The sequence below is a fragment of the Micropterus dolomieu genome, linkage group LG23, assembly GCF_021292245.1.
Source record: "Micropterus dolomieu isolate WLL.071019.BEF.003 ecotype Adirondacks linkage group LG23, ASM2129224v1, whole genome shotgun sequence".
NCBI classification, from domain to species: domain Eukaryota; kingdom Metazoa; phylum Chordata; class Actinopteri; order Centrarchiformes; family Centrarchidae; genus Micropterus; species Micropterus dolomieu.
Genome location: NC_060172.1, coordinates 29,601,223 through 29,623,638, shown reverse-complemented (window position 1 = coordinate 29,623,638; position 22,416 = coordinate 29,601,223). Strand labels below are relative to the sequence as shown.

The following is a 22,416-nucleotide window of genomic DNA, read 5'->3' as shown; positions in this document are numbered from 1 at the left end:
CGTGCTCATCCCATCCATGAAGATAAAAACCACACAGACCCATTCTTATTGCAGATATTGCTTCAGATTCTGACATAGATCGGTACTTCACACCTGTGTCCTCTTTCTGCTGTATTAGTTTAACTAGCATTCATTCCTGCAGCAGCAGCTGCTGTTGCTTTGGGTTGCCATAGCACCATAATTCATTCTTTCATTGTATGCTGTGGAGCTTACAGCTTTTATAAGTGTTTCTTTGTGTGTTGTTTTCAGCTTTCAAGGGTAGAAGGATTCAGAGTGACAGAGAATGACACAGATCCACCAGTGCCTCAGGCTGGCCTTGGCTTTTCAGTTACATGGATTGAAAGCATCACAGAGGAAATGGCCAATCGTCTTATCCCATCGTGCAATTTCAGCATATACAGCCATGGGCAAATTGGAGCATCTATAGCTGTTCCCTGCTGTACTGCAGGGCACCCTTAAGACAGTAAACTGTGTTCTGTGTCCAGCAGACTTTGTCTTGAAGATGGACCACTGTAGTGCGTACTGTGGAGGAGACTAATCTCCTATTGTTGAGGTTTTATTAGATTGCTTCTCTTCTATCTGGGCTGAGGTTTCCCCCGTTACACTCCAGGCAGTCACAGAGCTTGTGGGGAGTTTAAAACAACACTGCCCCCTACTGGATAATGAAACAACAAGGCTTTGTACAACTGCTGTGCACTCACAGTAGCACGAAGCCCGGAAAAGGAATGTTCAGTCTACAGATTCACTTCATTGCACTTCATGTCATCATGTATAATAAACCTTGTTGATTAATGGGAGGACTATAAAAAATAGCCCCTAAACAAGACCCTTATGGCTTACATATAGAATTGTACCATCAGTTTCAGCCACTTTTATTTTGTAACGTTGTCAATGTATACATATGGTCCCATCAACAACATGAGCCTCAAGAGATGCTCTATTTCAAAACCGAACTGCTGCTAAAGCTTTCAAAATAAATTCTGAATGGCAGGTGGAAGAAGTGAATGACTAATAGTGAAAGATAATTAGCAAAGTACTATAATTTCCTTCAAAGTAAAGTCTTAAGAAAACAACTATGGTCAGAGTAATTTGTAGTTTTGTAAAAGGCTCGAGAAGTACTGCTCATGATAATTAAACTGAATTAGAATGCGAAATTGGTGCAGTGTGCCTTTTTAAAATTTTTCCAAAAATGATGATATCATTTTAATGTTTATTTTGTGTTGGACATAGACTGTATAAAATAAGTGGACATTTGTGATGTCACCCATTGGTTTGGACTATCATTATGAAGCCTCGAGTTAAGGGCATTTTGGTCGTCACCATTTTGTTTGTTTTTTAACTAGACATGACCGGACAAGACCATATTTGAACGAGAGGGTGGAACTAGCTAGCTTGGTTAGCAGAATGCATCCATAATTCACATTAACTGTAATTTTAGTGTGATGCTATTTTGTCTAGCATAAAACAGACAACAAAATCTATCTCCCGGAAAAAATCAACAGCCGACTCCTTCGTGCCTTTTAGTACAACAGACCACTGAACGAGACATTTTTAAGCCACCAGAATGTTACAATTAAATTTCATGAACTGAAAACACAGTGTGAAAGTGCAGTGGATACAAGTCGTCTCCATTCTGATTGACAGGTCACCGTGGTAGTGACCTGTCAATCACAAGGTAGCTACTCCCTAAAACATACCCTTCTTTATTGTCTATTTTCCTCTAAATGGGACCATAATTTACTGAATAAACATCATCCTGTACAGAAGAAGACATGAAACTAGTGACTGAAACCATGAACCCATCAGGAAAGTGTTTACTGAGGTAATAAATCAAGTATGTAGTAGGGCAATGTTGTCATAGACTCCAATGCAAACGGACTTCTTTTTGCCCCCTGCTGGCCATTAGAAAGAAGGCACTTACGCGTTGGCTTCAATTTTGAGACCCGGAGGTTGCAGCTTGGTTCGCAGTCAAAGCCCCAAAATATTTTCTTTATACTGGAATATAAAGAAAACCTGGCAAATCCTGAAATAGAAAACCTGGCAAATCCTGAGGTCTTAATAAAAATAAAAATACAATTATCAAAATTGTCATTGATTATTATGCTGCGCTTGAAGCAACACATAGCACCTTCATGTTGAGATGGTGAAGTGTGTACGGGGGAGGTCATCTCCTTCTGCGACCATGTCTTTGACCCCACTGAGGTGACCTTTGCCCTCTCACCTGTGACTTTTCCATCTTTTCTCCCACTTTGCTGCAGGGACTCGTGGCCCTTCCGGCCCTCTTTAAAACTTCACCCCTCACTCAGGTAACACTTGCAATACAGTCTGGCACACTGTCTGTCCAACATCTACCAGCCGCTGCGCTCATCATCATCTTAGACTCCAGAGCTCTCACTTATCCCCATCATGAGAAGTGACGGAGCTGCCCTTCCCCAGCTGTCATCTCCCTGCCGCTGTCATTTAATGCTGTGTTGCATTGATAATGCATTTTTTTGTGTTTTTAACATTCATCATGTAACAGAAATGGGCAACCAGCTTCTACCCTGCTGCGTCTGGAGAGATAAAGCACAAGCTTAATAGTATAAGCATGTAGATCTCCGTCCTTACTGCGGTTGTCCAGCTTGAAATCATAGAGAGAATTGCTGTTAATATTGACTGCTTTCTCTCTTTTATTTCTTCTTTCAGAAAGAGCAGCACAGGAGATGGACCCAGAGAAGGAGAGCTGGAGGACCTGCACGAAGACGAAGCCTCTTCTTGAGTGTTAATAACACTCTCGTCAATAGAACTTTGTCTTCAACTCGCCCCTTCATCCTCACATCTTCCTTAAATCAGTGACACACTACAAATGTATCATCAGAACACTGGAGAGACTCGAGCTTTTAAATCTACTATATTGTTAATATTCAGACATGTATGCTCAGGCTTGCTTTCGTTTTAGCTTTCCCCCATTTTCCTTCTCCAGTGTGAGACTAAGTTTTATCCACAATGTCGCTTGTCTTAACTGCTCAACCACTTACTGTTGTGACTGGCATCAGTGAACCAGTGAGAGGAACTCTTCTAAATTTCTGGATCATTAACAGTTTAAATTATTGTTGCAGGACAAAGACAAGAACATGTTTGTCATCTGGCGTTACACTATAATGTGAGGATATTTTTATCATTTACACATTTGCATGAATTCATAGGCCTCGTCACAGTCATTGGTATAGCCAGCCTGACATAGAGGAAAACAAACCCTCTTCAATGATAATCACAGCATGTAAATTATACTATATTGTTGCTTCATTGAACCATAGGGCTTTTTATTTATAATCAATGGCCAGTCATTTTGATACTGTACAGATGTCTTGAAGTATCATATGTGTCATCATACGTGTTAGTGTCGCACAACGCTACTTTTTGTATTTGTGCCATCAGTAGCTTTTACTTTGGAGCTGTGTGAGAAAGTTCTCTAACAGGAAGGAACAGAAGTCAGCTGTATACGGGTGATTACACAGAAAGGACAGAGGCTTTGATATGCTTGTTGAAATGCTCAAAGTGACTTTTTCTGCTGTGTGATGTGTAATTATTTTTGTGGTATAAGTCATTTCACGCTTCTCATACTCTGTTATATGTTGCTTGTCTAATGATTTCTGTTCTGTTTGATTTCATGTCAAGTAACTGTGACAGGAATTAGAGCGTTTCTAATTGTATGTTCTTTGATGGTGAGTGTGAACAGACTGAAATACTTTACATATTTTCCTTTCCAAATTAGAATGTAATTTTATGCAATATTCTTGGATGCGGAGCTGATTTAAAGGTATGAATAATCTCATCCAAGTTAAACATCACTGAGTGCTCTTACGTGAGAAATTGAATCTGATCCAGGCTAAGGGACAGTACACTGACACTTATCAGTGACGAAGTTTTTCTGTTTCACTTTCTAATGCATGATAAGAAAAAGTAAAACAGTATGCACATTGGTGGCTATTGTGAAAGTTATTATTCCATAAATATGCTATACTATCTATATATATATATATCTATATATATATATATATATATATATATATATATATATATATATAATGTATAGTGGTATATTAGAAAATATTAATTAGATTAAAGTTAAGGTTAAATTGGATTATGCCACCAAAAAATTATTTTTGTTTTGCCTTTAATGAGTTGTAATAAGCCAATACTATATTTTGAGATTTTAGGGGCACAGTGTTGCTTTATCTGTATTCTAGTTGTCTGAAGAAAAAAAAAACATTTTAATGCTGGGATGGGTCAAGTGTCCAAACTGAAATTGAATATTCAACTCCCCTCCTCACCGCAGTAATTTATGTACAGTCCTTAACTAGGCGATGTACCAACTAGCTATGCAAGTTTGTAGAGCTGGGCAAGCTAGTTAGTTAGCACGCTAACTCTGTGAGATCACAAATGTTTGGATTGTAAATTAATGAAAAATGGGGGGTTTTTTGTGATTTTAATCTTTCTTTGCCATGTATTTGTTGGTTATGTAAAAAACAAAAACTAGTCTGTGGGTTGTTTTGTCTCTGCTGACTCAGATCAACAAGAACATTTCTGCCTCCACAGAAGCTCTGCTTCAGATAAATGTTTATATAACTCCATTTTGATTCTATCTCCCTCTTCTGCTGGCCTGGTGCGTCACCCTGTGAAAGAAAGTATGTTTGGCTGAGTGCCCTGATCACTTGAACCATGGTGAAAAGGAGCATTTCACTGTCATGATTAGACCCTGGCTGACAACAACAACACTTTCCCAGCATGGCTGCTTAGAAACAGGGAGTGTGGCACTTCGCATTTCCTCTATTAATATTGCCCCCAGTCCTCCAGGGCAGGATGCTAACTGAAGCAAAGAGAATGGAGATGGACTGGTTGAATCTGAATGGGAAAGCATTACGCATACGGTTACTGAGCCTCTGTGTGTAGGGATTTATGTTCATAGAGGCTGGGTCTGTATGCATACAAGTCATGAATGCTATTTAGACATTCAATTGTCAACTTTATTTTCATGTGGGTGCAGGAGAATGTAAAGCTTTACATAGTTTTAGTTTATTGTTGTCAGTTGTCTTGTAAAAGGGTGGTACGATATATGTTAAATTAGGACAAATAAAAACCTTTATGTGTCTGAAATGTTGTATATGCAGTTTAATATGAAATTAAGGTTTGTGGTCATTTGTTTAATATGTTTCTTTTGTTTCTGTCACTCTACTGAGGATGATTGGAGTGAAAGTACTGAGGTCTGTTTGCAGGGTAACCTTCAATGAAGGACTGTTTGAACCAAAAGTCTGAAATTGTGTGTTTGTATTTTATTTGCTTAAAAACATGACATTCTTATGTACTTAGTATGTTCTATTTTATCTACATGTTTCCAGCTTTACAATTGAGTGTTTGTACAGACATTTGTCAGTGTCAGTGGTGCAATATTGTTGTCTTCTATCTTTGGTGCATTATTGGCTCATTCCCCTGCTGCCATGGCAGGCCACTCCTTTCATCTGTATTCTAGTTGTCTTTGTTGAAAAAAACTAAAATAATGCTTGAATATTTGCACTATTCCACTTACAGTTTCATAATAAAGTAATTGTGACTACATATAACACTACTGGTACCTGCCAGCCATTTAACATTGTACAGTTTATGATCAAGGAAACAACTGTGTGGTTCACCTGTGAAAGACCATATTTACTGTGTATCATATTTTCTCAGTCTCCTGTGCTTTTTGAAGCATTACTCTTTGTCGATCTGCATGTCACAACATTGCTACTTGGTTTTTGAGAAGTTTTACAAATGAAACTCAAACATGTTTCCATTTTGCAGTCCTGTCTGTATCAAAATGCTGTTAACAGCTACAGTAACAAGATTGGTTTGAATAGTTGCTTTTATTGTACACATCAATATGATAACAGAATTATGAATATTGTATTACTGGGCCTAGGGACTTCTGGATTTTACTGCTGAAATGATGCATAATGCTAAAACACTGCAAGCCCACTATGTGAGCTCAGAGTACAGGAGTAGTCTGCAATAGCTTTGTGTTCAAGATGTTCTGTAGAGAGACAGTGATCGATGATCACAGGCCTCCGACTATAGGAAAGTCTCCCAGCCACCAATTATTCAACAGTTAATAGTTTTTTTTATAGTAATAATTCACTCTGAAAATGTTGTCACATTTTTCTGTTGCTCTGTTAGTTTTAACCGCACATTCTTCTAAACTTCTAAACAGATTTCAATTACATTTGGTAGAAAATTAGACAAACTGTTTCAGGTGCAGATTATATTGCTTGAGAACGTTTTCATGTTATAATTCCTGAATGTATTCTTTTATCCTGATTGAAGACGTGTCAATCAGTCCATATATGCCACACCCATTTCCACCTACAGAGATTCCTGCCATATTTAGTTTTTTTGGCAAAAACACTCATACTACAGTTTTTTTTGCCAGTCTTTGCCAATTTGTTACATTTACAAAATGTACTTTTGGTAGTTTTTTGTAATTATACCACTCACAACACAGTGCAGTTTCAACTACATATAAATGCCATGTGCGCATATTGATGAACTCTGGTCGAGCCTTCTAAATTTAACTGAATTTGTCTAGAGGTTTTACTGCAACACGATACATTTAAATGGCCATAACTTAGTGCTCACCTGTATGACTCTGTTGCAATTCTTCACAATTCATCCTTGTAGAAAGCCCTAATACTTACAGACTTTATGTAGTCTCCAAAAAACAGCCCAAATGTCTATCACTATTTTGATACAGCTCTGGATCCAGGTACATATTAAATGCCACTATTTTGAAAATATAAAATATACTGGATTGTGCGGCCTTGGCAGAGATCACTCTAAATGCCTTCTAGCTCAGTGTTGTTACTGTAGTGAAACACAGAAGAAAAATCAATGGGTGCAGTTGCTACAGTCGCAGCACAGGAAGTGAGTGACAGGACTAATTTCTCATAATTTCAGGTCATCATTATATCCAGGAGGAGGGTTGTGGGAGAGCGACGTTGTACATACTATTATTATATAGCTGCTGTGTATCTTATGTGACTGTCCTGATGTGTTGAAGGTGCCTGCTCTCTCTGTGTTTCTGGATGTCTGTCTCGTGTCTTGTGCATTTCTTTGAATGTACTCACTTGCCTGTGTCAAGCTGCTCACACAAAAACAGAAGCATGGCACATCCCTGTGGAATGCAGTTGTCTCAATGTAAATATGTACCAATATATATATATATATATAAAGAAAGCTATTTTTTGCATGCTTTTTGTACACTTAGACATAATCAAAGACAATAAAAAAGGAAATCTGAATTATTTTGATATTTTGCCTGTATTCCTATCTGACTACTTGCACTGTGACAAGAGAAAACCGTATTAATATTACTGTACATATTTTATTGAATTATTGATATATTGAAAAAAAAGGTGCACAGTGCACACAGGATGAATCACTGACAGTGGCACAGCCACACGTTACGTTTTGACAAACACTGTGACAGAGGTAATGAATGACTTACTGGTGGTTTGTGTACACACAGTACCAGAAATAATAGTTTCAACTGTATGGATACAGAGACAGTTAGGACATGGAGGATACACCCCAACAAAAGCAAACTAAGCTACACCCAAACAAAACAGCTGAGCCACGCTAGGACTGCATACAATAGGCAGGAGGAGTCACAGTCTCTCATGGTGGCTGTAAGAGAGGGAAGATGCTGGAAGAAGATGTTGCTGAAGATTGAAGAGAGAAGACACGTGGAGAAGTCCTTTGACTCCAGGCAATTTAGAGTACGTGTGTTGTTGTGCAGGTTGTTTTGCAGGGTTTCAGTGCAGCACACCTTCAAATTAGAAGCTTCAAAGTTTGCTCCCAGGTCACTTCCACACAGAAATAGCAGATAAAGACAACATTAGACACCACAAAATGCAAAGCAAACAGGCTTTATTGTTCTAGGAATTATATATGAATCCCTTACTTTTGTCATTGCAGTATCTGTGCTAACTGCCTCTGAATCAGGGTCCTGTTGGATGAAAGTCAGATCCATAGGAGCCATTTAGACCTCTCAGGTAATGACAAATAGGATTCTCCTCATTAACACATGACACAATACATAAAATAAATCTATTATCTACTGTCTAGACTTCACACACACTCACTTTGGACTGGTCAGTGCCTTGGACTTGTCTTGCATTTGCTTTGAGGGTGTAATAGACGCTTGTGTCTAAACCAAGCAACTTGCTGTCATGCTGTAAATACAAAATGTTCTGTCTGCTTCAGGTAAAGATGGAAATTGTCTGGGTGGAGAGTGGGGGTCCGTTTTCTATCAGATAAAAGGCTGTACTGTACCAGATGTTCTGCACTGCCAATGGATATTATGGGAATAAACAGAGCATTAATCTGAAGGTCACTGCTCCTGTGTGCTAGTGGGGCTTCTAGTTTTGATGAATGAGGCATTCCATCACAAGAACTGAAATACATCCAAAAGATGTTCAGATACAGAATTACACACTAAATACCGTTGATGTCCGTCCTGTGTCTGCGTGGACCGTAATTGTTAAATGCCTCTCTGCTACCATCTTGTGTTGAACCATTACAACAGAATTTACAGTATAACATCACTGTATGTGCATCATAGAGCTTACCTGTGTTTGTGTGTCTGTGTATTTGAATTTCATGTTCTTGTAAAATTCTTTTTTCGGTAGCAAATAGAGCAACACCAAGTCACATACTACAGTTGCCTGAAAAAGAATCATAAATATATTAGTTTGTATACAAAGTATTCCACAGACAATAAACAATTATTGCATGTTTAAGTCAGGCTATAACATACCACTCCAAAAATGCCCACCCCAGAGCCTATAGCTGTCAGGGTTGGGATGATATCAAATTTTCCTGCCTGTAAGGGACAGCATGCCGATGATTGAAAATTCCCTTTGACTATTTCTCAAGTAAGAAATGGTCATAAATAAAAATGTTCATATATTTTCTCACCTGTGACTGCACAATGATATCTATCCTGATCCCAAATACTTTGAGAAGGGTTCTCTTCTGAACTTTGTCCTCCAAATAATGCTTTGCATACCTACAAACAGCCATGGGAATCATCACAACATGTTATGTAGAATGTATTTACCAAAGTGTTATATGAATGTCTTTGCAATAGACAGTACACTTCTCCCGTGAAATAAACTCTTGTAAAACACAGAGGGCTTTTACATCTTCAGCTTTAACCAGTAAAAATGAAATTTAAAGTCACATCACCTGGTAGAAATGAATAAATTGTTCTACTTCACACAATAATGTCATGACATGGAAGACTTCCCATGCAATTATTGTCAATACCCTTAAAGCTAATTAGCCGAGTATCCTCAGAATACATTAAGCAATAGCAAGTGGCATTTTGAAAGCCATGTTGAGTTGTTTTACTGAAGGTAAACATCACAAACTCCCGGCACACCTGAAGAAGAGCAATATCAGGAGCAAACAGTGAGTTCAGTCTAGTCCATGGAAAATGATGTGAACAATAATAGTAATAGCTACTATTGTGACAGTAAATCATCAGTAAAATAAGTAATTCCATCAGCAGTATTTTGTTGATATTTTCAGGCAGTTAATGCAAATTGAACACTGAAAATGAATACTGAGTCACACCAGAGCAGGAAAAAAGGAAACTTCTGAACACAATGACCTGAAATATCAAACCTCTTAATTTTGATTTAATTTAAAGTGAAGCTGCAGAAGGAAGGATTCAGGGTGACGGCAGGAAGCTGGGAATACATCTAACCTAGCTCTGTTCTAAGGTAATTAAGTCTGCCTCATCGGCACCTCTAATGCTCATTAAATAAACACATTATGGATAGTTTGTTAAAATCGTAGTGTAACAACAACACTTTGTGGTTTTACGGGGCATTATAAAACAGAACCAGACTAGCTGTTCCCCACACAGACACAAGCATGAGAGTGGTATCAATCTTCTCAACTTTAGTTTTCCCAATATTTCAAACTAGTGCTTTAAAAGCAGCGATAACACCATTAGGTATTTACTGCAGTGTAAAAAAAACTATTTGTGCTCGAGTTTATGGTTATTCAGTGAAGTATATTTACCCACCTGAAATTGTAGCCCATTGAAGCTCTAGCTTTGTCTGTCTCATTTGGGTTTCCATACAGACCGTGGAATTGATACTTTGGTTTACAGTGTTTTACAGCTACATCTAGGTTACATGTCCAGTCGACCACAATACCAATGGCTCCTCCCTGTCACGACACAAGCACATAGTAAACAGTACATGTGCAGCTGTGATTAGATGGAATAGAAATCTGCCTCTCCACCTGAAAAATCCTTCCGATCTATTAAGTGAGCTAACTTACCTCTTTGGCTATTGTTTCAAAATTGAAGCCAGCCAGTTTAACTATGTCTCCCAGTTTAAATATGGGGCACAGAGGAGAATCCGTTGGATGATAAAGGCAGGTTTTGATGTACTCTTTATCAATGTTCTCCACCAGGTTACTCCTGAAAACACATTTGGTCATTACAAAACACAGTTATAGACACATTATAGTGTGTTGAATTTTCTCCAGGAAAAAAAAAACAGAATAAGGTCATCTGCATGTTTTCTTGGGATCTCCAGTCCAAAAATATTGTTAACTGACAATCTGAGATTTACATTTTGCACAATTAAAAGCACAAAATTCTCCTTTGTCCCTCAGTGTCCTTAACAGCACGATCCACATTAAGTGGATTTAAAAAATAATTTTAGTAATTAGGCCTTTAAGAGATGCTTTCTTTAAGAGATTATGTCTTTAAGCAGATGGGCTTTCTTGCTTTTATGGACAACATCAGCTTTCAAACTTAAAGTATGGGAACTTGTGAAAGACAGATTAAAAACAGAAAAGTGCTGTAAATGTTTAGTTCCTATTATGAATCAAGCTCCAGAAGCACTCATAATTCCCATAATGCAGTTCAAAAAAAGCTTTCATTGCGTCTTATCTGTCTGGTAATTGCCCTCATTTTTGAAATGCTATGACAAGTAGACTGAATGATCTGTGTAAAATCGGTGTGCCAGTTTAAGAAGAGTTTCTATGTATTATTATTCGGATAAAGATAAAGTTTTAATAATTTATACCAAAACCTGGCTTATATGAGTCACCTTGTGACGCCAAATAAGGGGAAAGTTACAGAATTTTTGATGAACAGTGTGTAGTTCTCTGCAGACATCAACAGAGGAGGACTAGATGGAAATAAACAGAAGAGAGAAAGAATCAAACCCAGTATGTTGACCAGCATAAATCATCACGAATATTCTCATGTACAATTACGTAATCCAGAATCATTACAAAATCAATCATCAGATGCATTGCATCAGCAACAGTTTGCAGTATGAATAATTGTTGTGTTTCCACATACTCTGGGATGTTGCGATCGTTCTCCACAGGACACCAAGTCAACACCTCACAGGTCTTAGTGGCATTCACACAGACTCCAGTCATTTGTCCTTCAAATAAAAACATATTGGAGTTCATCGTTAGAAACAAAACTTCAACAACACTGGAGCAAGCATTAGGCAGACGTACATCATGTGTTTTGAGCAGCAGGAAAAGAAAGACATAGGCTTTCATCATCTTATCTTAAATTAGCATCAATGGCAGCAAGCGAGATATTAAAGTGAAGCAAAGCACACTCTGAAATAGCTGTTTCCTTTATCTGATCCGAACATATAATTTCAGTCCAAGTGATTAGCTTGAATGCAGGGTTACTTGTGGTTCCTAGAGTCTCCAAAAGTAGAATGGGAGCCAGAGCGTTCAGCTATCAAGCTCCTCTCCTGTGGAACCAGGTTCCAGTTTGGGTTCAGGAGGCAGACACCATCTCCATATTTAAAAGTAGGCTTAAGACTTTCCTCTTTGATAAAGCTTATAGTTAGGGCTGGCTCAGGTGAGTCCTGAACCATCCCTTAGTTATGCTGCTATAGGCCTAGACTGCCGGGGGATTTCCCATGATGCACTGAGCTCCTCTCTCCTCTACTTTCTCTCCCTCTGTATGCAACCTCATCCCATTAATGCATGTTACTAACTCGACTCCTTCCCTTTCCGGTAGTCTTGTGCTTTCTCGTCTCTCTCCTATCACTTCCTGCAGGTTTTCTGGCTCTGGAGCTGTGGAGTCTGGATCTGTGGTTGCGGGTCACCTGCTGCCCCCGTGTTCCTGCTCGACACCTTCTGCTACAATTATTGTTACTAGTCCTATTGTTATTACTGTTACTATTATCATTAACATTACGATTGCTATCATTAACACTACTATAAATATCTGTAACATTTTTCATTCAGGCTATAGCAACATCACCTTTACTGTCTGCACCTCTGTGTGTATACTGTGTAGGCTGCCTCCCTCCCCTCTCTCTCCTTCCATCCCTCTCTCTCTTTCTCTCTGTTCCTCTCTTGCCCTCTCTCTCTCTCTCTCTCTCTCCTTCACCCCCAACCGGTCGTGGCAGATGGCCGCCCACCCTGAGCCATGGTTCTGCTTGAGGTTTCTGCCTCTTAAAAGGAAGTTTTTCCTTGCCTCTGTCGCCTAGTGCTTGCTCTTGGTGGGAATTGTTGGGCTTCTGTAAATATCATCACAGAGTACGGTCTAGACCTGCGCTTTTATGAAAAGCGCTGTGAGATAACTGTTGTTGTGATTTGGCGCTATATAAATAAAATTGAATTGAAATTAATTGAATTGCTATCAGTCACTCTAATCATGTGCTGGATGAGTACATGTTTGGTCAACCCTGCTTCAGACGGACCTTTCACTGGAGCCTAAGCTTGAGCTATGGCTAACATTGGTCTCAATGAAATTGACACAAAGGACTTCAAAGGCTCAGAATTTAACCATACAGATGGAGGACAATACATTTATGGAACTGCTATTTGACCTCTCAAATGATACTGTATATGGTTGGAACCTAGTCTGAATGGTATTTGTTTTTTTATGTCTCTGTGTGCTTATTTGCTCATGTAATTTATTGGAACTGTGTCTTTGCTTAGATATACACGCATGTGTCTGCTTGCTTAAGGCAGGGTTTTACTTGCACGCCTCAATGATCAACAAGCCATAATACCAACACACACTCTGTTGATTTTAAACTGCTTTTTTCTGTTGGTGCTGGACAAGTGTAATGCATTATTAGTCTAAATGTTTACCTTAGCAGCGACTGGGATGATTCCAATGTGATGTATTTTAGTTTCTGGTATCTGAGCCAGTCCTATAGCAGTTCTCAAGAGCCACAACCCAATTAGCAAATACACTGTTCCATAACCTGACATGATCCTCTACTTCTGTCAGGAGCCTATATCATGGTCACTGGCTAAATAATACGATAAGATAATTTGGTCAACGAAAGACCGACTGTTACTCAGTGAGGACTGCTGAGGTCACACACTGTCAGGCTGTCAGGATTTACCATGTCCTGTACGTTTGAGACTCCCTTCTTCACAGTCACCATCTGAGCTGCAGTTGCCTTCCAGCTGTTATAAACAAGAGATTTGGGTCAGTGTGTGTATACAATTGTGGAATGTACACAAACCAGTACATTTTAAACGTGAAAATAACATAAAACGTGAATAAATAGTTTTGCATTTATCGTGATATTTTGGAGCACACAGAAACTGCTGTTACCCAGTTACAGAAACAGTCTTGGAATGAGACACAGTTTCTGTTTTGTTGTATTATTTATGGAAGTGTACATGTCTGTGACAGAAGGAGAAATCGGAGAGGAACAGGAAATCAGAAAAAGAAAACCTACCTCTGGGCACTTTCCCATCTTCTGACCTTCAGTTATGATGTAGTTTGTCATGACCACAAAAGATGAGTCTCCCTGAGATTTAGGATAAAAAGTAAAAGTAATGTGTTAAAACATTTTAATTTTATTTATTTATGCCATACAATATCATCATAAAGGATGCTGTAGTTGCTAAGGTACATGCTAAAGTGTATAGTAGGTGCCTGTCAAACATTCTTCTGTTGCATCCCACTGGTGACCCTGCTGATGTCAAAAACACCTTCAAACTAAAACTTTTACATCCAGAAAGTCATTTTTTTTATGGTCAGTTTTCAGCTTAAAGGAATAGTTTGACATTTTGGGAATAGCTTTTTTTGCTTTCTTGCTGACAGATAAAAAAAATTGATACCACTCTCATATCGGTTTGGTAAGTATTGAGCTAGAGCCAGAGGCTATTAGCTTAGCATAAAAACTGGAAACGGTGGAAAAAGCTAGCATGGCTCTTTATGAAGATAACAAAATCTTCATAAAGAGCATAAAAGTATAAAAACAACACTTTGTATCTTATATGCTGTTATGTGAGGTGTGGCGCCCCGTAAAACAGAGCCAGGCTAGCACTTGCTCCTCTATATGCTAAGCTAATCTAACCAGCTGCTGACTGTTGCTTTATATTTAATGAACAGGTACGAGTGTGGTATTGATCTTCTCATCTAAATTGCGCCAAGAGAGCAAATAATCATATTTCCCAAAATGTTGAATTGCTATTTTAGAATTATTGATATTATTTATATTTTTGATAAACATTTTGACCATGGGTAATCTCTTTTATGTCCGTGGGAATTTTCTTGATGTAAGTAGTATCATTGGTATGTCATGCTTGACAAGATACTGGGTCCTAAACCACAATATGCTACTTTGGTGTGTTAGACCATTACATTTATTACCATAATGGCCATATTCAGAGCATAAATAATGGCCTATTTGATTATGTTTCTCTCAAACTAACATAGCTACATGAAAACATCCATAAAGATGAACTCAATTTAAAAAATAATGACCGCCTGGGGAATACTCACAGACAAAGAGTTAGATTTCAGAATAACTGGTAGCTGATCCCTACCTGATCAAAGCATGAGGCATTACACCAAAGTGACCTTTTTATCATGTTGGTTGGGTTTATCATACCAAGCATGTGCCCACACCCAGACCTCAAAGCAAACACAACGACAATCTTCATTGTGTCTTTTTATTTGTTTCCCACAGACAGCAGGATCCATCAACATTTAGGTTAACAAAGAAAATTGTTTGAGTCTCCCTTTTGATAGATAGTTTTCATGTTGTATGCAATGAGTTTTAAAAAGCATGAAGACGCCTTGATGTTGACAAAGCCAGATTATCATTAGGGTCAACAGTAACTTTCATCTGTGTGTACTATCTTTGTGTCATCAATGATTAGATCTGGCATAACATCTAGCCAACACGGATGTTTTCAAAGCATGACTAAACTTTCTTTATCTGATCTTTGTCACGCTCTGACCGGTGACCAGCTGTCTTCAGGAAGTAAAGAGTTTTGAAGATGCTTGTCCGTTATCTGAGTCAGTTAGGATTAAGTAGATCTATAATCCTTACAATGGTCCATGACTTTTAAGTGTAGAACAAATTCTTGACCAAGTAGGAGTCATGTGACATTAAATGTTCCTGCATGCATGAAAGGCTTCAGCCAATCAGTCACCAACCTGTGAAGGGAAGACGTAGTCGGCCACGTCCCAGACCATCTCATTTCCGCTCGCATTGGTATAGCCCACTCCACTCATTTTGCCGAAGACCGAGCTTACTGCTGTATCTGATGTCTGGTAGCCTTTCTCATAAATGAACACCCACCTGTAGGAAACACAGAAAGCATCCTGTCAGGTGTGTCAGCACCTCAGACTCCCACTCTACTCCAGCCAACCATCCTACCCCACAAGCAAGGGCATGTATAGCGGTGATGTCGACGTTCTGCACCCAACTAGGGATGTCACGAGAACAGATACTTCAGTCACAAAATTCTGAAAACATGTTGGTACTCATCTTGCTAGGTACCGAAGGTACCAGAAATCAGGAAGATAGCGACAAGTGCAGCTGCTGAAATAGCTCAGCCTCAACTGGTCAAACAGAAAAGAGTATGGAAATCGGGATGACGTTAGTTTTGAGGCTGTTTCTTTCAATAGCTCTGTGTCAAAGCCTCGATTTCTCACAGTTGGAGAGCTAATGTAGGCAGACGTTTCACAGCTTTGATCACCTGAAAATCACCAAAGATGACAGTAGCAGTTTGCAGCCCTAAAAACTGAATGTCTGTCCAATGCGCCTGTCACTATTGGTGGAGTTAGGGACCTGTCTCAGAATCACAATCCAGTTCAATGAACAATTACTTTTTTGTTTTTCAGAAATCTCAGACAACTGCCAAGATAGATAGGGACCACAACATTTAACACCTGTGAGTGTGTAAAGAAAAGTTAAGTTAATTAATTTAATAATTAATCATCAAATCACCTCTCATCTCTCCTGGACATCCTCTCACAACAATAACAGTAGTTAGTTGTTTATTGATCAAATGTTTTTATTAAAGTAGTGTATGTTGAAGTACATTGGATTTATTGTTTTGTTTTTGTTTTTTACCATGGTATCCAATTGGTATGGAGAATTGTGAAATTTTACTGGTTATCAGTATAAACTACTAAATTTCTGGTATCTGGACATCCCTACACACAACAAATCCCAATGCCAAAAGCATTCCTCACAGGGACACATGCGCAAGTGATTGTGGTTGTGCTATGTGATTGCACTCATCCTTTGGACCTGAGGAATCTCAGTATGTGACATTTACTAGTATATTTTTATATATGTGGTAACTTCCCAGTTTCAAAATATCTTGCGTGCCTTTTAAGAAAGTGAAAGTGGCTCAAATAGAAAGTAAATATTATCCTTACGCTCCTTTACCTTTCGTTTGAGGACGCCCCACAGACGCTCAATAGGGTTTAAGTCTGGAGACATGCTTGGCCAGCCCATCACCTTTACTCTCAGCTTCTATAGCAAAGCAGTGGTCGTCTTCAATGTGTTTGGGGTTGTTACCCTGTTGGAATACTGCCCTGCGGCCCACTCTCCGAAGGGAGGGGATCATGCTCTGCTGCAGTATGTCACAGTACATGTTGGCATTCATGGTTCCCTCAATGAACTGAACCCCAGTGCTGGAAGCACTCATGCAGCCCCAGACCATGACACTCCCACCACAATGTTTGACTTTAGGCAAGAAACACTTGTCTATGTACTCCTCACCTGGTTGCCGCCACACACGCTTGACGCCATCTTAACCAACAAATAAGTTTATCTTGGTCTCTTCCAACCACAGGACATGATTCCAGTAATCCATGTGCATCCACCCCTTCAACCTCTGCAGCAATGCTGGCAGCCCTCATATGTCTATTTCCCAAACACAGCCTTTGGATATGACACTGAGCATGTGCACTCAACTTCTTTGGTCGACCATAGCAATCTTCTTATAGTCTAGGCCATCTTTATGTAGAGCAACAAATCTTTTTTTCAGATCCTCAGAAAGTTCTTTGCCATGAGGTGCCATGTTGAACTTCCAGTGACCAGTATGAGGGAATGTGAGAGCGATAACACCAAATTTAACACAACTGCATCCCATTCACACCTGAGACCTTGTAAAACTAATGAGTCACATGGGAAAATGACTAATTGCACCCAATTTGGACATTTTCACTTAGGAGGGTATTCACATTTGTTGCCAGCAGTTTAGACATTAAAGGCTGTGTGATGTGTTATTTTGAGGGGACAGAAAATTTACACTGTTATACAAGCTGTTCACTTACTACTTTACATTGTAGCAAAGTGTCATTTCTTCAGTGTTGTCACATGAAAAGATATAATCAAATATTTACAATAATGTGAGGGGTGTACACACTTTTGTGAGATACTGTAAGCTTACAAAATACAATGCTTTGCTAAAGATTAAACCAGCTTGTTGATAGTTGTGGCCCCTTGTCATGTTTTACATGTCTATGAGTTGTTTGCAGTTCTACCAAAAAGACATAACTGTTTTAGGCAATGTTTCACAAAAAAGCAAAGATTAGATAAATGTACAAATTCAAAAAATGAACACTAATGTATGTAGCAGAACAGTTTCCTCTCTCCTCTCTCATTAATTATCTCACTACCCTTCAGATTTATCTTGTGAGCCTTTGAAGGGTGCCATCGCTCAAATTGAGAACCACTGGACTAAACTACCTAATTATATAAAGCTATTGCTTTTGTATTACTGTATATTGTCCTCTATGTATGGAATAAATACTGTCCCAAATGTATTGTAGCTGTGTGGAAATGATTGAATGTGCATCTGAATATATGAAAAACCCAAACTTTAACGGTACGGATCGATTCTACAGGAACAAAAAAAACTACAGTTACATGTACTTTTGTCCTACATTTGACACATTCTACTGAATAATCAATGGGGGATGCTCTAATTAACATGTCATTTGACTATCCAATCAGGAATATCAGTTCACCATTCAATCACGGATCTAGGGAGGCTCAGAGGAGGCTGCTTGATGTGAGGTGGACTTTTCTTCCCATCATACTGTGGCACTGAGATTAGTGTTCATTTTGAAAAAAAATCTACCTTCAACTAATCACTGTGAATGTAATGGCCTGACATTTTTCTCAACTTAAAAGTGACAAGAATGAATGAAAACAACATTGTGGTTTGCTGAAGCTGCTTTTCTCAATTAAATTAGTATTTGTCTTCTGACTTTCCTAAGAGATTTGCTTTCAATCAATATATCAAATATTTTCAAAACCATTCATGCAGAGCACTTTCTGGTAGGTGCACTCCCAAACCATAGCTGGCCATGAATGCATCATTTTCCATATATGAGAATAAACTACTGATTTACTGCTGATTTAAATTACAAAAATAAAAAGTAAAATAGAAAATGTATTTATGGCAAGTCTACAGTTAAAACAGAATCTAATGTTCCTGACAAGCTGACCAGTGGTTCACCGGTTCACTGCTACCACCTGAGAAACACAGGCTGACTTCTACTCTGGCCTGTCAGCCTGTTGCTTGAATCCTGAGGAGGAGAGTCTGGACAGCTTTATAATCACATCTCCTTCCACACACACCACCGGCTGACCTTAATTTGGTGACAGTTGCAAAAGGCAGGTGACAGCGGGGAAGAAAGCAGAGGAAGAAGCTCTGTAAATGCGGAGCCTTAATGACAGTAGAAATTATACAATGACAATTGAGGGGGTCAACTTTTTTGTTTAATGTCTGCAGTCTGTGGATGATGATAAATCAAATTCATTACACCAGTTCATGGGTTCCCCGTAACACATAACAACTTTTGTAGTAAGTGCTCACCAAGTATTCTAGAGCAAAACTGCCAGCAAGCTAACTCATTTATCAACAACCATTATTTTGAATCAAATAATGTATTTTTCATTGTAATTAGTACTATTATTTACATTCAGCAGACTTAAATTAACGTTTTCCTTATGAACTATGCTGCGCCCCAAATGACTGCATGATGGCTACAGATTCTGTATTGACTGCTGCTTGATTGTTTTGTATTATTGGCTTTGTAATGCATCCTCCATTTAGTACGGCGCTACATATTATGTTTAACTGTGTACTGATGGCAAGCAGTGTCTAAAAGAATGACACCTTAATATGATGCCATAAGGGGCAGAATTGCGGTTTCTCCTTGAGCAGTAGTCTATGATGGCATTTTTCAGGCTATTGAAACTTAAACTTTGTTGCAATATCGCAGACCTCTGTGGCAAGTAGTGGACTGCTGTGTGTGTGTTTGCGTGAGAGAGGGAAATGTTGGACCACATTATAAGCAATGACGTCTCTCTCTCTCTCCCCCTTATTATTTATTTATTTGTTTATTTATCTCCGCTGGTAACGTTAGTTAGAGACTCCTACAAAGTTCAGATTATAACTCGAACCCTGCCACACACACACACAACAGCAGAACATAATTTCTGCTTAAACACAGACCCACACAATGCTGAACCAGAACAAAAGACACTATCATAAAATACAGGCTGCATTATAATCTCTAATTCCTAATTCTTATTATTTCAAGGTTTAAATTGTAATTTACTCTTTTTTTTAAGCAAATACCCCCTTGCCTCTCGCTCATGTTGACGGTGAATAAAATGTAATCTGCGTGCAATAAAGTAGTAGTCATACATTTGAAATGACACACCTGGATTAAAACATTTTTCAATTACTTATTCAGGTGAAACTCACGAATTCCAGTGCAGTGGCGTGCTTATTGTAAAAAGACTCACAAAAGACTAAAAATTGAATAAGAAACTAATACTCACTTTCACTGTTCATCCCTAAACACCAGTGTAAATAACGATTAGATAAAATATGTCATTTTATAGTGGTAATGAAAGGTCAAGCCAACATTTGAAATGATAGGGCATCTATCAGCTTGACATCATCAGATAGCTCATTTTAAGTAATAGCAATGTTACAATAGTTAGCTAAACTGTCACTTAAAGTTAAAAATGACTAATTTTAGCGTCCCCCCACCCCCTTAATTCGAACCATGGAACCAAAAGAGATTAAATCTATAGATATATGCACAATGCAAACCAGAACCAGACTTCACCTCAGCTTACAATTTTTGAGGTTTAAAATGAAAGAAACATATACACCATATCACTTGTTGTGATCTGACTTTGAGGATTGTCAAGATTAAAGCACCATGATGACGATATGGACAACAAAGAGAAACCAACAGTGGGCAATTTTCAATTTGTTTAAATGCTTCCCTAGCACATCCCTCACCGTGTTCATCACACACAGCTGCCTGGGTTCTACTGCTCAAAGGTTAAGAAACTCACTAGGAAAGAAAAATCACATACACAAACACAAACAGTCCACGAGTTATTTCAAACTAACAAAAGCAGAAACCTACATGATGTGCTTTGAAATGAGATCAAGAAAGAACAGTCAGCAAAAACAATCAGTGTGAATTTCCAGTGAATGTCTCCAACATTTCCAAGCGTTTGGTGATTGTGTGCGTAGGTTAACAAGCATGCTGCATTTTTGTTTCAACTTGATAAAAGCACATAATAACAGTTATGTGTCCTCTGATCTCACGGTCTGGCTCTCAGCCATTACATTCATAACAATTTACAGTGTAAACAGCACCTGTCAAGTTACAGCATGTCTCTTTGACCCTTGGTGGCACCCTCCAAGATGTCAAATAAGATGTCTTCCTTTTAAAAAATATGTTTTCTAACAATTTGATCAGCACATGCGAAATGAAGACATCAGGGTTATGTCATGCTAAACATCCCAGGCAGCAAAAAAACTAAGGTTGTTCAAAATCTGCAGGGTCACCCTAAGAGGTCATTTTGCATGAGATTGTGTCACTGAAAACAAACTGACACAAGTAAGACAATGCAAGCCCTCTCTGCACTCAAGTTTACTTGTCGTCCCCCTGACAAAAGGATGAATATGTGGGTCTTACCCAATAATGTAAGCCAGGACCACGACCTGGATTAGGCGGCACACCACTCCCACCTTCCTGTTCCTCACCAGCACCTGGCGCGGCGTCTCATACTCAAAGAAGAAGTCCAAGAGGGCGTTGGAGATTTTGCTCTTCATCTTCTCTCATCGACTGACCCACAGAGAGGAGGGTCTCTCTCTTCACCCCACTTGCATATAAACACCCAGACTCCACTTTTACCTCCTGGTCACCGCTGCCTCATTCCTCACCAATGGCAAAGGTCCTCCGCCTCTTCTCTAGTAACGTCTCACAAGCTTCATGAGAAGTGTAGGACATCCTCCCTCCCACACTGCTCTCTCTCTGTGCCTGCACAGGATCACTCTCTTTTCAGTCAGTCACTTGTGTGCATCACTGCTTGTGTCACATCACTGTATCTCTCGGCTTTTGATAAATGTAGCACACAGAATGAGTAAAAAGACATTTTTGGAATTGATTCTTGAGGTGGTGGCTTGTTCAAATAACTCAACAGCTGCCACGCAAGGAATCCTCTCTCTGTGCAATCAAACCTTATCGTTTGCACCAACCCTTCCTGCATGCCAGAAGCCACATAAGCTCAACACAAACACACAGTGTGTATGTTATAATTTAGCTTGTTTGCCTACTCTCATGTCACCGTTTGCAGACATTAAGCCTTCTTGTGTTGAATCGTTACATTTGGGGGCACACGGAGAAACAATTTGGGTTTCTCATTCCACTCAACAATTCACGTTCTCTCCTTTCATATACTGCGAGGAGCTTCACATTTTTAATGTTTCTTCTCAGAGGAAAGGAAAGTGGCAAAAAAGCAATTGTGATAAAAGTGAACCATTCCATTTCAACATGAAAACATTAAACCATTAAGAATATTAAATAAAAGGCTTCCCTTCTGGAAATTGTTTTCCTTACTTTTGTGCAGTGCTTTATAATCTCCAGAGATTAGCAAATTGAATATCTTATTTTGGAATCATGTTTAAATTCTGTGGTGGGAATCTAAATCTGATAAAGCCTATTTCTGAAAGACACACAAGAAATCGCCACAAAATGGCCATGCCTAGAATTTAGTAGGATTGCAGGATTTGGCAGGATTG

The 22,416-nt window shown here is 38.8% G+C and overlaps 2 protein-coding genes across 4 annotated transcripts in view; one reads left to right on the top strand and one right to left on the bottom strand.

Annotated features, from left to right (window-relative positions):
* The window catches only part of camkk1a (calcium/calmodulin-dependent protein kinase kinase 1, alpha a), a 71,093-nt gene extending 67,107 nt beyond the window's left edge, over nt 1–3,986 (top strand). The window contains exons 16-17 of one of the 3 annotated variants that reach the window (XM_046041049.1): nt 2,259–2,306; nt 2,686–3,986. In XM_046041049.1, coding sequence (XP_045897005.1) covers nt 2,259–2,306; nt 2,686–2,758 — 121 coding nt within the window. In that variant the 3' untranslated portion in view covers nt 2,759–3,986. Of the gene's footprint in view, nt 1–249; nt 1,232–2,258; nt 2,307–2,685 lie in introns of those variants that run through there. The other 2 variants (XM_046041051.1, XM_046041052.1) reach the window with 2 other exon arrangements.
* A 3,390-nt stretch (nt 3,987–7,376) lies between these two features.
* LOC123963371 (P2X purinoceptor 1-like) lies at nt 7,377–21,575 on the bottom strand. Its single transcript, XM_046040181.1, has 13 exons — nt 21,311–21,575; nt 15,491–15,635; nt 13,779–13,850; nt 13,437–13,500; nt 11,405–11,492; nt 11,148–11,228; nt 10,369–10,510; nt 10,109–10,254; nt 8,992–9,082; nt 8,831–8,896; nt 8,643–8,738; nt 7,976–8,020; nt 7,377–7,877 (listed from the first exon to the last, which is right to left on the bottom strand). The coding sequence occupies exons 1-13, from the start codon at nt 21,445–21,447 to the stop codon at nt 7,875–7,877; spliced, it is 1,176 nt and encodes a 391-aa protein (XP_045896137.1). The 5' UTR covers nt 21,448–21,575; the 3' UTR covers nt 7,377–7,874.
* Nucleotides 21,576–22,416: the final 841 nt, after the last annotated feature.